At 54.0% G+C, this 11815-nt stretch overlaps 1 protein-coding gene across 1 annotated transcript; it reads right to left on the reverse strand.

Annotated features, from left to right (window-relative positions):
- Positions 1-153: 153 nt before the first annotated feature.
- PITX3 (paired like homeodomain 3) lies at positions 154-11372 on the reverse strand. The gene is made up of 4 exons (XM_061163145.1): positions 11287-11372; positions 2070-2203; positions 1692-1894; positions 154-1182 (listed from the first exon to the last, which is right to left on the reverse strand). Exons 2-4 carry the CDS (start codon positions 2185-2187, stop codon positions 595-597), a joined length of 909 nt encoding a protein of 302 aa, XP_061019128.1. The 5' UTR covers positions 2188-2203; positions 11287-11372; the 3' UTR covers positions 154-594.
- Positions 11373-11815: the final 443 nt, after the last annotated feature.

An 11815-nucleotide genomic window follows, 5' to 3' on the forward strand; every position in this document is an offset into this window, starting at 1 on the left:
CTTCAAAAGCTGACCTTCCAGTTATCCTCCATGAGACCACGAGGCGGCGCGGCAGTACCAGCTTTGCCCAAGCCATACACATCTACACAGACACACACGCTTCGTGCGCCGCTTGGCTCCGGGAATCCCCAGGCTTCTCCATCCCGGGGTTGAAGCTCTAGAAGCCTGGACCCGCACATCTTTCCTGTAAACCCAGCTCTCCTTTAAAAATGGGGAAGGATGAGGGGAGGGAGCTCAACCGCAATTCTGAATCACCAGGCCTCTGACAGTCCGCGCACGTTTATTTCATTTATCTTTGAAAACCAGGGAGAGGGATTCTGGAGAAGGCGAGGTGGGCCAAAGGTGAACTGGCCCCTGGGGAACTGGTCCCTGTTCCTGGCCTTAGTCCCAGGGTCTCGGACTAAGGGCCCAGTCCACCCCTCAAGCCTGGGAGTGGGGGCAGGCTCTCTCCTGAGCTGGCCGCCTCCCCAACCCCGACTGCCCAGCTCTCCTCTCAGACCCCGAGGGTGGGGGCAAGCCAGTCAAAACGACCTCAGTCCGTCAAGGCCGTGCATTACCGCCCCACCCTCAGGGATGATCGACCGGCAGCGCCCTTCAGACGGGCCGTTCCACAGCGTACTGGCACGGACTGAGGTTGGCGGCCGGCGGCGGCCCCGGCACGGTGGGATAGCTGAAAGAGGCGTGCTGTTTGGCCTTGAGCCTCAGGCTGGCCAAACTCGAGTTACACGGGTCCCGATATACGTAGGGGGAGGAGGCGGCGGCGGCGGCTGCGGCTGCGGCCGAGGCGTAAGGGCAGGACACGGCCCCCGAGGACACCGCGGCCGGAGCCAGCCCGGGGGGCCCCCCGCCTAGGCCCTGCAAAGCCCCGGGCCCAGGCACGGTGCCCGGGGCGGTCGCGGCCGAGGGCACCATGGAGGCGGAAATGGAGCTGGGTGGCGAGAAGACGGGCTGCGAAGCCAGAGGCCCCACGTTGACCGAGTTGAAGGCGAACGGGAAGGTCTTGGCGGCGAGCGGCGGGCCGAGGGCCTTGGGTGGCCAGTTGCCGTACGAGTAGCCGGGGTACACCTCCTCGTAGGGCGGCACCAACCCCCCGAGCGGCGCCGCGAAGCCGCCCTTGCACAACTCCGCCTGCTGGCTGCGCTCGCGCTTTCTCCACTTGGCGCGCCGGTTCTTGAACCATACCTGCGGGCGTGGGAGGAAGGTCTTCAGGGCCCGGACCCCCAAGGCGGCTGGTGGACCGGTCGCCCAGGTAGGGGTCCAAGGGGGGTCCGGGGCCGGGCGGAATATAAAGATGAGGTGGCCGGAGACGAGAATGGGTGGTGGAGCAGCGGCACGGGCTGGGGGAGGAGCGCATGCGGGAGTCGGGGGTGACAGTATTGGGGAGGTGGCGAGGGCAGCAGGAGGGGGTCTAGGAGAGGTGAAGAGAAGAACCAGAGATAGTGCCAGGGGAGAAGAGGCGCTCCGTCTAGGGTGAGAGGGTGGAGGAAGAGAAGAGATTGGAGGTTGATGGAAAGAAGGCCGTGGGGGCAGCGGGCCTGGGCGAGGGACGTCGGGTTTTGGGTCGGAGGAAAGGGCAGACAGGGCAGAACTACAGGCTGCCGTTTCCGAAGCTGCTTGCTGAGCGGCCCGCTAGAGGGAGGCCCGAAGTGGAGGGGAGGGTGGTGGTGGAGGGCACCTGCGGGGTTGCGTACCCGCACGCGGGCCTCGGTGAGGTTGGTCCACACGGCGATCTCTTCGCGCGTACTCATGTCGGGGTAGCGGTTCCTCTGAAAGGTCGCCTCCAGCTCCTGCAGCTGCTGGCTGGTGAAGTGCGTGCGCTGCCGCCGCTGCTTCTTCTTCAGCGAGCCGTCTTCGGGGGAGCCGCCGGGCAGCGAAACCGAGGCCTTCTCCGAATCTGGGAGCCGGGGTTGGGGCTGTCACAGCACGTCCTTGCCTGCGCGGATTCCCTGGCTGCGGGTACTTCCTCCGTGGGGCCCTCCCTCACTCGCACCCGGGCTCCCACTCCCGGGTCCCACCCGGTTAGGGATGGAGCTTTTATTTCCCCCACCCCCAGAAGGGGGCGCGCTCACCGCTGTGCTCTTGGCCCTTGCAGCCGTGTTCGGGGAGTTGGGGGTGGGGGGTGCCAGCATCTGACAGCGAGAGGGCCGGGCTCCGGGCCTCTGCCTCGCTCAGCAGGCCGAACTCCATCGGGGGCTCGAGAACTCTGAAGGTAAAAGAAGACCCAGACCAGGTTAATGGGAATAAAATCTCCAGGTTATCTGGTTCCCAGTACAGAAGTGTTTCCCCATCTTCCCCTTTCTCGGCTACCTCTTTAATCTGAGATGCCCTAGGTTAGAATGGGGAAACAGCAGCCTAAGTGGAGAAAGGTGCATACTCAGAGGTTTCATACGCAGTTATACACACTAGACTTTGATTTGTTCCATGCTGGGCACCTAGAACCCTGCCTGGTGCACAGTTGGTGTTCAATAGATAATCATTGAATTAATGAAAACCACACTATTGCACATTGCATACCACATACCACATACTTAAAAAATTAAATTCCCTCTCACACGAATGCCCAATATCCCCATAAACTCAAATGTGCTTCTCAACCAGCCTGAACCTGTGTTATTCACTCTCCCGTGGGACAGATTTGATTTTGAACCAGGCCTGATACTTCCCTGTAAGGAGAATCGCTGCTATCATTTATGAGTACTGACTATGTGCCTTCACCTCATTATCTCTCCTCACAAGAATGGATCACTGTTAGGTAGGATCACCCTTTTTTAGGCATGGAAACTGAGACATGAAGTAATGATGAAGATCACAAAGTTTGTAAGTAGAGGAGGTATGATCTAAATCAGGTCTGTGAGATTCCTAAGATAAGATTTTGCTTGCTTTTTCAAACTGTGTTCTTTGGGGTCCCCCCTGCCAGGCAAACTCCCTCAGGGACTGGAACTCAGGGCTAACCTCAGGGATAGAAATCTAGCCTGATCTTACTCAGGTCAGCTTCAACTAGGGCAGCCCTGCTTTTCTCTGTTTTATTTATGCTTGCTGGAGAGACTTCATTTGAAGAAAGGGTTCTAGGTTCAAAAACAAGTTTAAGAATCTTGTCTGCTTCTGAACATTGCATCCTACGAGTCACCACTCTCTCCCATGCCTTCCTGCAGTCCCACCTCAGGCTGTGGGTGTAGGTTTCTTAAAAGCTGCTTCTGACTATTACTCCCCATGCCAAATCTCACCTGACATTGCCCAGGAGCCTGCCTGGGTCCTCCTCCAAGTCTCCCCCTGCAGGGTCCCCTTTCCTGCTAGCTCTCCCAGGCCCCCTCTGGTGGGAGGAAGGGGAAGGGGCACTAGTGGGGCTCAAGACTCCAGATTCCTCTTGGTCAGAGGAGAACCAATGGAAGCTAAGGACCAAGGAGCAGGGGTGAAGAGCTATGTAGGAGGAGCCCATATGCCTCCTCATTAAGAGGGACTTAATGCAGGGTGTGCAAGGTGGCATTAATGTGGCGGATTAGCCTAGATAGAGACGTGTGTCACTTGGCTGCTCTGAATTGATTAGGAGCCTTTCTCAGAGAGGCGCAGATGGGCAGTGGCCTGTATTTGCACATGGTAATGCCCCCTTCAACCAGCTCAGACATGACAGCTGCCCTCCCCCCATGCTAGTTTGAGTGGGACAGAGGTCAAGGCAGGAGGCTGAGAAACAGTCCCTGTTCTTTCCACAGGCAGAGAGGACTAGACCTTGGACCCTTTCCGAGGGTTGGAGAAGCAGGGCTGAAGGGAACCCCAGGAAGGAAGGAGAGAAATCAGGCCAGGAATGGGAGTGCTCAGCTTCCCTCCCCTTCCAGGTCTGAGGACAGAGTCAGAGGCATAGGACTGGGCCGATGATGCACCGATAGAAGGGAGAGGCCCTTGGGAGGGACCTGGAACAGCCTAGACTAGTAACTCTTCCCAAGTAGCTGTGGAGGCTTAGGTGGAAAAAGGGGTGCTGTGAAATCTCTTCATACCCTAAGATGCCCTCAAAATTGCAAACCACACCCCTGATTTCTCCAGAGGGCCACAGGAGCAATGCAGAGCTGGGAAAAGAAGGACAGTTGGGTTTGCCTGTAGGAAAAGCTGAATTCCACCATTGCTGTTCATCCTTCCAGTCTGCTTTGGCTCCAGACTTCCCATTTTCCAAACTCCCCCTTCCCCCAGCATTCCATACCTGTGTCTTGGTTTCACCCTTTATTTCAGCAGAGGGAGGCAGGGTGAGGAAAGATAAGGGCCAGAATAAAAGACGAGACTGAGAAAGCAGAGTTCAGGCTGTGTGTTCCCAAAGACAGACAGACACACATGCAGACAAATACAGGCCCCCACTCAGACAAAATAAGCACTTGGACTTGGAGCTAGAGGCATACAAACACACACTCTCTCCCACACATGTGCCCCCACATTCAGGCAGACAGACACACACCGTCACACAGTCTCCTCTCTCTGTGACAGGGACAGCTGCCTCGGCTGTTTTGGAGCTAGCCATTATCCCCCCCTCCCCCTTCCTGGCCCCTTTGAACCTCAGCTCTTAGTCCCAGGAACTAAGGACTCTGTGGGGGAGGAGGAAGCCCGAGGAGCCAGTGAAGTGGTCTCGCTCAGTGGCTGCTGGGGACAGCCTATTTGGCTGAGTAGGGGGAAAGTATGAGAATGCTGGAAAAATAGGATGGGGTAGTGGTGGGGGCAGAAAGTGATGAGCTCCACCATCCCGCCCTGACCCGGGAAAGTAATCTGGTATACCCCAAAGAAACTAAGTTTAGATTCAAAAGATCTGAGTTCATGTCCTGGATCCTCAATTTACTAGCTGTGTGTCCTTGGCAAATTACCTCTCTGGGCATGTTTTTTTCATCTGTAAAAATAAGATTATAATTCCTTCTCTACCTCTCTTCAGTATTGTGAAGAGGTTAAAATAAAACATAACATCTAAAAACGAGTAGGGGTCAAACTCTATCCAAGTTTTTTTCTCACTTATTGAAATGATGTTTGCACATCATTCTGTTCATTCACCTTCTATGAGCTGGGCATTGAGTAAGGTGCTCAGGATAGAGTCAGAAATAAGGTATAGTTTTTGTCTTTGCCTTTGCTTGCTTCCCTAGATTCTGTCTCCCAGTGAAAAATTGCTCCGTGAATAAAGGTGAGTATGCTGCATTTTGGAGAGGGATGCACGTATGTGTTGTGAGCACTCTGTTTGAAACATAAAAGAGGGCCCGGTCAATAAGGAAACAGCCACATGGGTGGAGTAGCCCAAACTAGGAGCTAATTTGGGGACCCGGAATGGGTAGGAGAGGAAAGAATGAAGGCTTCAGACTCTTGACTGCGTTAGTAATAGCAGCAAGAGGAAAGGCCGCTGAGAAGGGCCCTGCCTCTGAAGCTGAAAAAGCAGGAACACTAATGCCAGGCAGGCAACAGAGAAAGAGAGGGTGGGGGCAGATGCCTCTAGCAGATTGTGTCCGGTGGGCTGGTCAGGCAGAGGCTGGGGGCGCCAAGCTGTTGTCTGAGCTGGAGACAGGCTGGCTGAGGATTAAGCTCCCCCAAACTGCTGGAGGTTGGGAAGCTGGGGAGTTGGGACTGCAGCCAGGGACTTCCCCTCACTCAATGGACAGGGATAAGCAGTAGGTCTAGAGGCCACAGGTTTGGTTGATGCTGGTAGGATATACCAGGAAAGACCAGAGAGAGTCAAGAGATAACAGTGGCGCTGAGTCCAGCTTTTGGGGTGGGCCTCCTGGGGTGGCCCACCCCAGCCTTTCTGACATGCCCTGCAGGGGATACATGGCCCAGCCCCGCTGGTTTCAAGGTGGCAATCCCAGCCCTAGGGAGAATAGAGGGCTTGCAGGTGACCTTTGACTCTGAAATACAGCATGGAATTATAGGAAGCTGACATGGACCGCAGTAAGAACAAAATATCCAAGATAATTAAAGCGGAGAACAGAGACTGCCCCAGAGCAGAGAGGCTACAGTGGGGAGGCCATGGTTTCTAAGGGACACAACTTATGGCAAGAAGGTAACTTCCATGTGCACCCACTTTTGTCCTGAAGACAAACGGTAGACCAGGGCCACAGCCAGAGAGCCCCCAAGTAGTTGTAAGTCCAATGTCCAAGGCACAAGGTACACCCCAGAACTGAAATGGGAGAAAATCTTTTTCTTGCAGAGACTGAATGAAAAGGAAGATAAGAGGGGATGGAGTTGTAAAGCTGTAGCTCAGCTCAGCCAGCAGTAAGTTAGTGAATAGGTATAAACTAGAGCCCTAAACAGGATGGAACCTGAAACTAAAACTGAGGCCCTTTAAGTGGACACAACCTCATGTACATTAGGGATGCTGAGCATCCACACTGTCTGGTCTCCTGAGTTGCTGTGAGCAAATGAAAGCAAAGGAAGACAGCCGTGGACAAGGTTCACAGCCCCAAGAGGAAACCCTAAGACTCAGGTGGAGGCATCAATGATTTGATGCACTTACTTTATCAAGGGGTAAATCAGGGATCGGGCTTCCCAGGTGGCTCAGTGGTAAAGAATCTGCCTGCCAAGCAGGAGTTGCAGGTTTGGTCCCTGGGTCAGGAAGATTCCTTGCAGAAGGAAATGGCAACCCACCCCAGTATTCTGGCCTGGGAAATCCCATGGACAGAGGAGATACCCAAGAACGATAAGGGTACAAGACCCTAACTTCTAAGAGCCTACTGTCTGGGGAGACAAACAGAGCACAGGATAAAATGATGGACTGCATGGGCCTGATTCTCAGATGATGGAAGCTCAGAGACACAGAAGCCCATGTAAGGTGGCATCAAGTTTTGGGGCTCAGAGAATGTAGCACCTGGCTGCTCTGGAAATTAGAGAGGCAGAGAAGGTGGCAGAAGCTTCTAAATAAAAGAACAGTAGGTTCAGAGGGTAGCAGGGAGCCTAGCTTGGCCAGGGTCTCAGTGGGGGCAATGGGAGATCATCAGAAGAAAATGGTCAGGCTGAGGAGGCATCCAATGAGGGGCAACGGGTGGGGGTTCAGATTTGATACCATGTAGGCTAGAGAATTCTCAGCTTTTCTATGAAAAAATCCCCTAAGACTAGTAAGAGAGAATATAGTCTGTAAAACTAGGGGCACAACCTGAAACAGCTGCCGCCAGTATGAAATTTCTTTGAGATCTTCAGCCTTATGTTAAAATTGGAAGCAAATTTTGCATTCTATCCCACATTCATGTTTTTTAATTACTCTTTATTTTAATTGGAGGCTAATTACTTTACAATATTTTAGTGATTTTTGCCACACATTGACATGAATCAGCCACAGGTACACATGTGTCCCCCATCCTGAACCCCCTTCCCACTTCCCGCCCCATCCCATCCTTCAGGGTCATCCCAGTGCACCAGCCCTGAGCACCCTGTCTCATGCATCGAACCTGGACTGGCGATCTATTTCACACATGATAATATACATGTTTCAATGCTATTCTCTCAAATCATCCCACCCTCGCCTTCTCCCACAGAGCCCAAAAGTCTGTTCTTTACATCTATGTCTCTTTTGCTGTCTTGCATATAGGGTCATTGTTACCATCTTTCTAAATTCCATATATATGCGCTAATATACTGTATTGGTGTTTTTCTTTCTGACTTACTTCACTCTGTATAATTAATACAAAAATAATATTTTCTCTCCAAATCTCCAAGAGACATCTTCAAGTGACATCACCACACCAGGAAGATAGACCCGGGGTAGCCTGCAGCATCATGCCACTCCCACTCCTATACTGCCCCCCCAACCCGATACTGAGAAGCAGTGCTCCAAGCAGTGGGAGTCACTGGAGGCATGTAGGTGAGGGAGTGACATAAAGGCAATATCTTTGGGATCTTTTTTTGGCAATGATGAGCAGAATGGATTGGGCAGGGGAGAAATAGGAAAGGGGAAACTATTAACTGACAGAGGAAAAGTAAAGAAGGCCTCAGGGGAGGAAAAGTAGTGGAGAGAGTTCTAAAAGTGGCTTTCTCACCCCACTGTCTTTTCTTCTGTATCCTTATCACTCAAAATGGGTCCCTGTCAGTGACCAGAGACTAGACACTCTAGATATTCCCAAAGCTCAGGACCTAGTTGCCATCTTCAGGTTAGTTGCCTCCCCTACATGCTAGGAAGCATCACTTAGATTGAATGGAGAAGAAAAGATTTGGGTAGCGTATTTCTCTTATGCTCATCCCCAACTTAGCTCCAGCTTGCCTCCCCTGTCCTCCATTCCTAGACCTGGGTTCTGGGCCCACATTCACATCCTTGAGCTGGAGACAGGCAGGGGTCAGATCAGGATATTTGGTCTGAGAGAGTAGGCATTTGGGGAGTTCCCTAGAACTCTTCTCAGGGAGGGACGGGGATAGTGGCTGGCATCTGAAGCCTAGTATACGGTGTCCCATCTGTCACTGAGAATCTTCCTGTGGCTGGACCACAGATGCTAGCAGGCTGATCTAAGGTTTGAGATGCACCCTTCCAAATGAAGATTCTGTACTTACAGTGGACCTACAGTTGGGCATAATAATACCAATAATGTTTCTTATTTCTGTGTTGCCTCTCCATTTGCAAGGGGGCTTCCAAGTACATGATTTCATTGAACTCTTACGACCACCTTAAATGCCAGGAATGACCATTCCATTTCACCTCTAAGAAGATAAATTTGTCCATGGTTATAGAGATTGAAGAGGTTCTAATCCAGTTCTCCTAAGACCAGGGACTGAGCTCTTGCCACTCCTCGCCCCCTCCACCCCAGCAACCATTTGTGGCTCCGACATGCATTGATCCTTCCAAGCCCTTAAGGGATTCCATTTCTACTTCCTGCCTTTACCACCTCCCTGGAAATGAGCTCGGGAAGTTTGCTGCCCACTGTGTGCCAAGGAACATTTTCCCATTCATCCTGTGCTTGCATCATTCCAGTTCTAAGAGGCCCCCTCATCTCTGGTTTCAGGATCTGGGAAGCAAACAAATCTGCTTATCTAGGTCTTTCCTTATTTTTTGGATTTCCATCCTATCTCACTTTTCAGATGCCTAAACTTTCAAGTTTGCTCTCTCCAGCAGCCCCTGGCTCCTCCTTCTGCCACCATTCTCTGACCCTTCACTAGGTCCATAACATTCTTCCTAAGAGCCAGTGACCAGGCATGCAATCAGCTAAACAGCTTTATGCAGGGACAAGAGAAGGTTCTGCCTTTTGTTTCCAGTCATCTTTATTATAATGCCATTGCCTTTTTGGCAAAAGCAGAACCTAGGGTTATGGTCTTGAGAGAACCATCTGTAATGCCTTCCCTATTCCGTTCTGACTCAGATCCCTTCATTTCACCCATAATTTCAGTGTTTTCCAAAGACAATAGGGGCACAAACCCCTTGAAAAGGGTATCAAAATGTGATGGGGGGGGGGGGTGTAACTGGGATGTGACTCTATATTTATCAAAAAGGGATGAGGGACAAAAGAGTTTGGAAAACAACGTCCTAGCCAGTGATAAGTGAACTTTAAAATTAAGGAGTGGAGGTGGGAGTGTGGGGAAGACGTATGGGGAGGGTGGTGAGGGTGAGAAAGGTTGGAACCCACTTGTTTAGATTACTCATTGCTGAACATATTACCCTGCACTTGTCCCCATGAAACTCAGTTGCCAAATGAGCTGTTTGCTTACTTACATAGATCAGGAGAGTTCCCTCTACTTTGTTCCCTTCAGCTTAACTGGGTTCTGGTTAAAGAGTTGGAGTCAGAGTGGGCGGTCATTGTATGGATCCAAAGAAATCAGGGCCCTCTCCCAGCTGTAGGAAAAGCAAATAGGGTAGTTGGGTAGGGCTGAGACATCCTTCCCAACCAGAGATGGAAGGCAATCTGGGTCCCATGTTGGATCCCAGTGTCTGGATCCCATGTGTCTCCCTCCCATCTCCTCTCAGCCACCAGGGTGGTGGGGAGATTGGTGGGACTGAGGAAGCAAAAAGGGAAACAAGACCCCAGCATTTGCTTTGCTAAAGGGCTGCAGTTTTCTCTTTGGGCCTGGGCTCCTGCCCACTGCGAGAAAGGAGACTCTAGCCTGCTGAAATCCAGGCAGAGTCGGGGGTAGGGTGTCTGGTCAGCTGTACTGGAATTAGGGGTGACTGAGTTTGTGAGGGAACTGAAGCTGTCAGGGGCTTGTGCTAGGCTCCTCCTTGCGCGCGCCCCCCGCCCCATTGCCCTTTGTGAGCCATTCCTTCCTTTCCTTTCCTACCCTTGGTTCCCACTAGCAGTCCCAACCATTGGCACCCTCTCCACAAATCTGGATTCTGGAAGTCCAGGGTGATGCTCGGGACATATTTAATCTGGGTTGGAGAGGGAATGTCTCCGGGTGCCACTCCAACCCAAGGCCAAGTATCAGCCTTCACTCTCCATCCCTGCTCCCTGCCCCGCAGCCCCTAGCAGAGAGACAAGTTTGCAAAGTGTGAGCTGGGATTCTAGGCAACCCATCACAGCGAACCCCACCGTACACGCAGCAGCTGGGCAGGCGCTGCGGGATAAGTGAACATGCCACTCGGCCAGGGACATTCTGTACACCGCTGCCCGACACAGCGCCTGCTCTAGAGAGACCAACCTAGCTTCCCCGGACATTCTGTCCGCTCTGAGAACCGCGCGCGGTGGACATTCCGTCCAATTCCCTGGCTTTCCCAGGTCGGAACCCATCGGGGCCCTGACACCCCAAGCGGACCCGCCGGACCCGCCGTCTGGTCACTTGGACTACCCAACCTCGGCCTTGCAGCCCGCACAGCGGCCATCTGACACGGTCGCTGTCGGGTTCTCACAACACGGCTCCTATCCCAACTGCAAAGCAGCTACGAAGAAAAGCGTGTGCGACTAACGCACCCCTGCTCCCAGGCCCGGAGTCTGAGACCCAGCCCGGGGGCGTCTGGCACTGCCAACTGCCCCTTTGCTGGCGGCCGCCGCCAGCTCCCCCCGCTGGCCACAACCCCTTTAGCTCCCGGGCTGTCGGCCCCGTGCCCGGGGATCCCAGGGCGCTTCCTGATAATTGGTTTCCCAACGCTACGCCGCTTCGCAGAGCTCCTGTCCTGACCTCATGTCTCCGACTTCTCTTCGGATCCCTCGAGTCTTCCCCTTCTAGGTCCCCCGAGTCCTGCCTCTAAGTTTCCCCTTTTCTAAGTCCTGGCCCCAGGTCTACAGTCCGTTCTCCCAGTCTCGACCTGTTCCTCAGGCACCGTTCTACAGTTCAGCCGCCCTAGGTCCCGTTTTAGGGGTCCCTAAGTCCGGCCATGGCCCCTCTGCCCGGCGAGCCCCTGGCCCCGCATGGTCAAGCACTCACAGTGAGTCCCGCAGCAGGCAGACTCCCGGCAGCGGCGGCGGCGGCCGCAGTCTGGAGGGCAAGCAGGGGCCAGAGGCCGGGCACCCGGCCGGGGTGGGGGCCGCCCCCCTGCGCCCGGGGCCGCCGCTCCGCTCCGGCGCTCCCGGACTCGCTGGGAGAGAGTAAGCCTCGCCGCGGACTGCCACCCCCCGCCGGCGCCCATTCACTTTATGGCAGCCCAGGGCGCCCCCAGCCCGCAGCGGCTAGCCTCGCGCATCGGGCCCCGCCCCCTTCCAGATGCACTGTCGGGGCTCCACCCTTTCCAGCTGTGAATGTTCTGGCCCCGCCTTCAGGGGAGGGGTCCGGCCGGCGCGGCGCCAACAGCCCCGCCCCCTGGCCAATCGGAGGCGCTCCTCAGCAACTGGGTCACGCCCCTTCCCACGTGGCTGAAACCGCGCTCGCGAAGAACTGCGTGAACTGGGTATCCCCACCGAGCTCGGGTGGGTCGGCTGCGAGATGGGGCCAGGCAACCACCCTGAGCGAAGTGGAA

The sequence above is a fragment of the Dama dama genome, chromosome 15 (genome assembly GCF_033118175.1).
Source record: "Dama dama isolate Ldn47 chromosome 15, ASM3311817v1, whole genome shotgun sequence".
Taxonomy (NCBI): Eukaryota; Metazoa; Chordata; class Mammalia; order Artiodactyla; family Cervidae; genus Dama; species Dama dama.

Coding starts and splice junctions, on each gene's coding strand:
- PITX3 (XM_061163145.1), bottom strand. CDS start 2,187: ATGGAGTTCGGCCTGCTGAGCGAGGCAGAGGCCCGGAGCCCGGCCCTC. Junction 1,895..2,069: donor CAAGGGCCAAGAGCACAGCG/GTGAGCGCGCCC, acceptor CCCGGCTCCCAG/ATTCGGAGAAGGCCTCGGTT. Junction 1,183..1,691: donor TCACCGAGGCCCGCGTGCGG/GTACGCAACCCC, acceptor CCACGCCCGCAG/GTATGGTTCAAGAACCGGCG.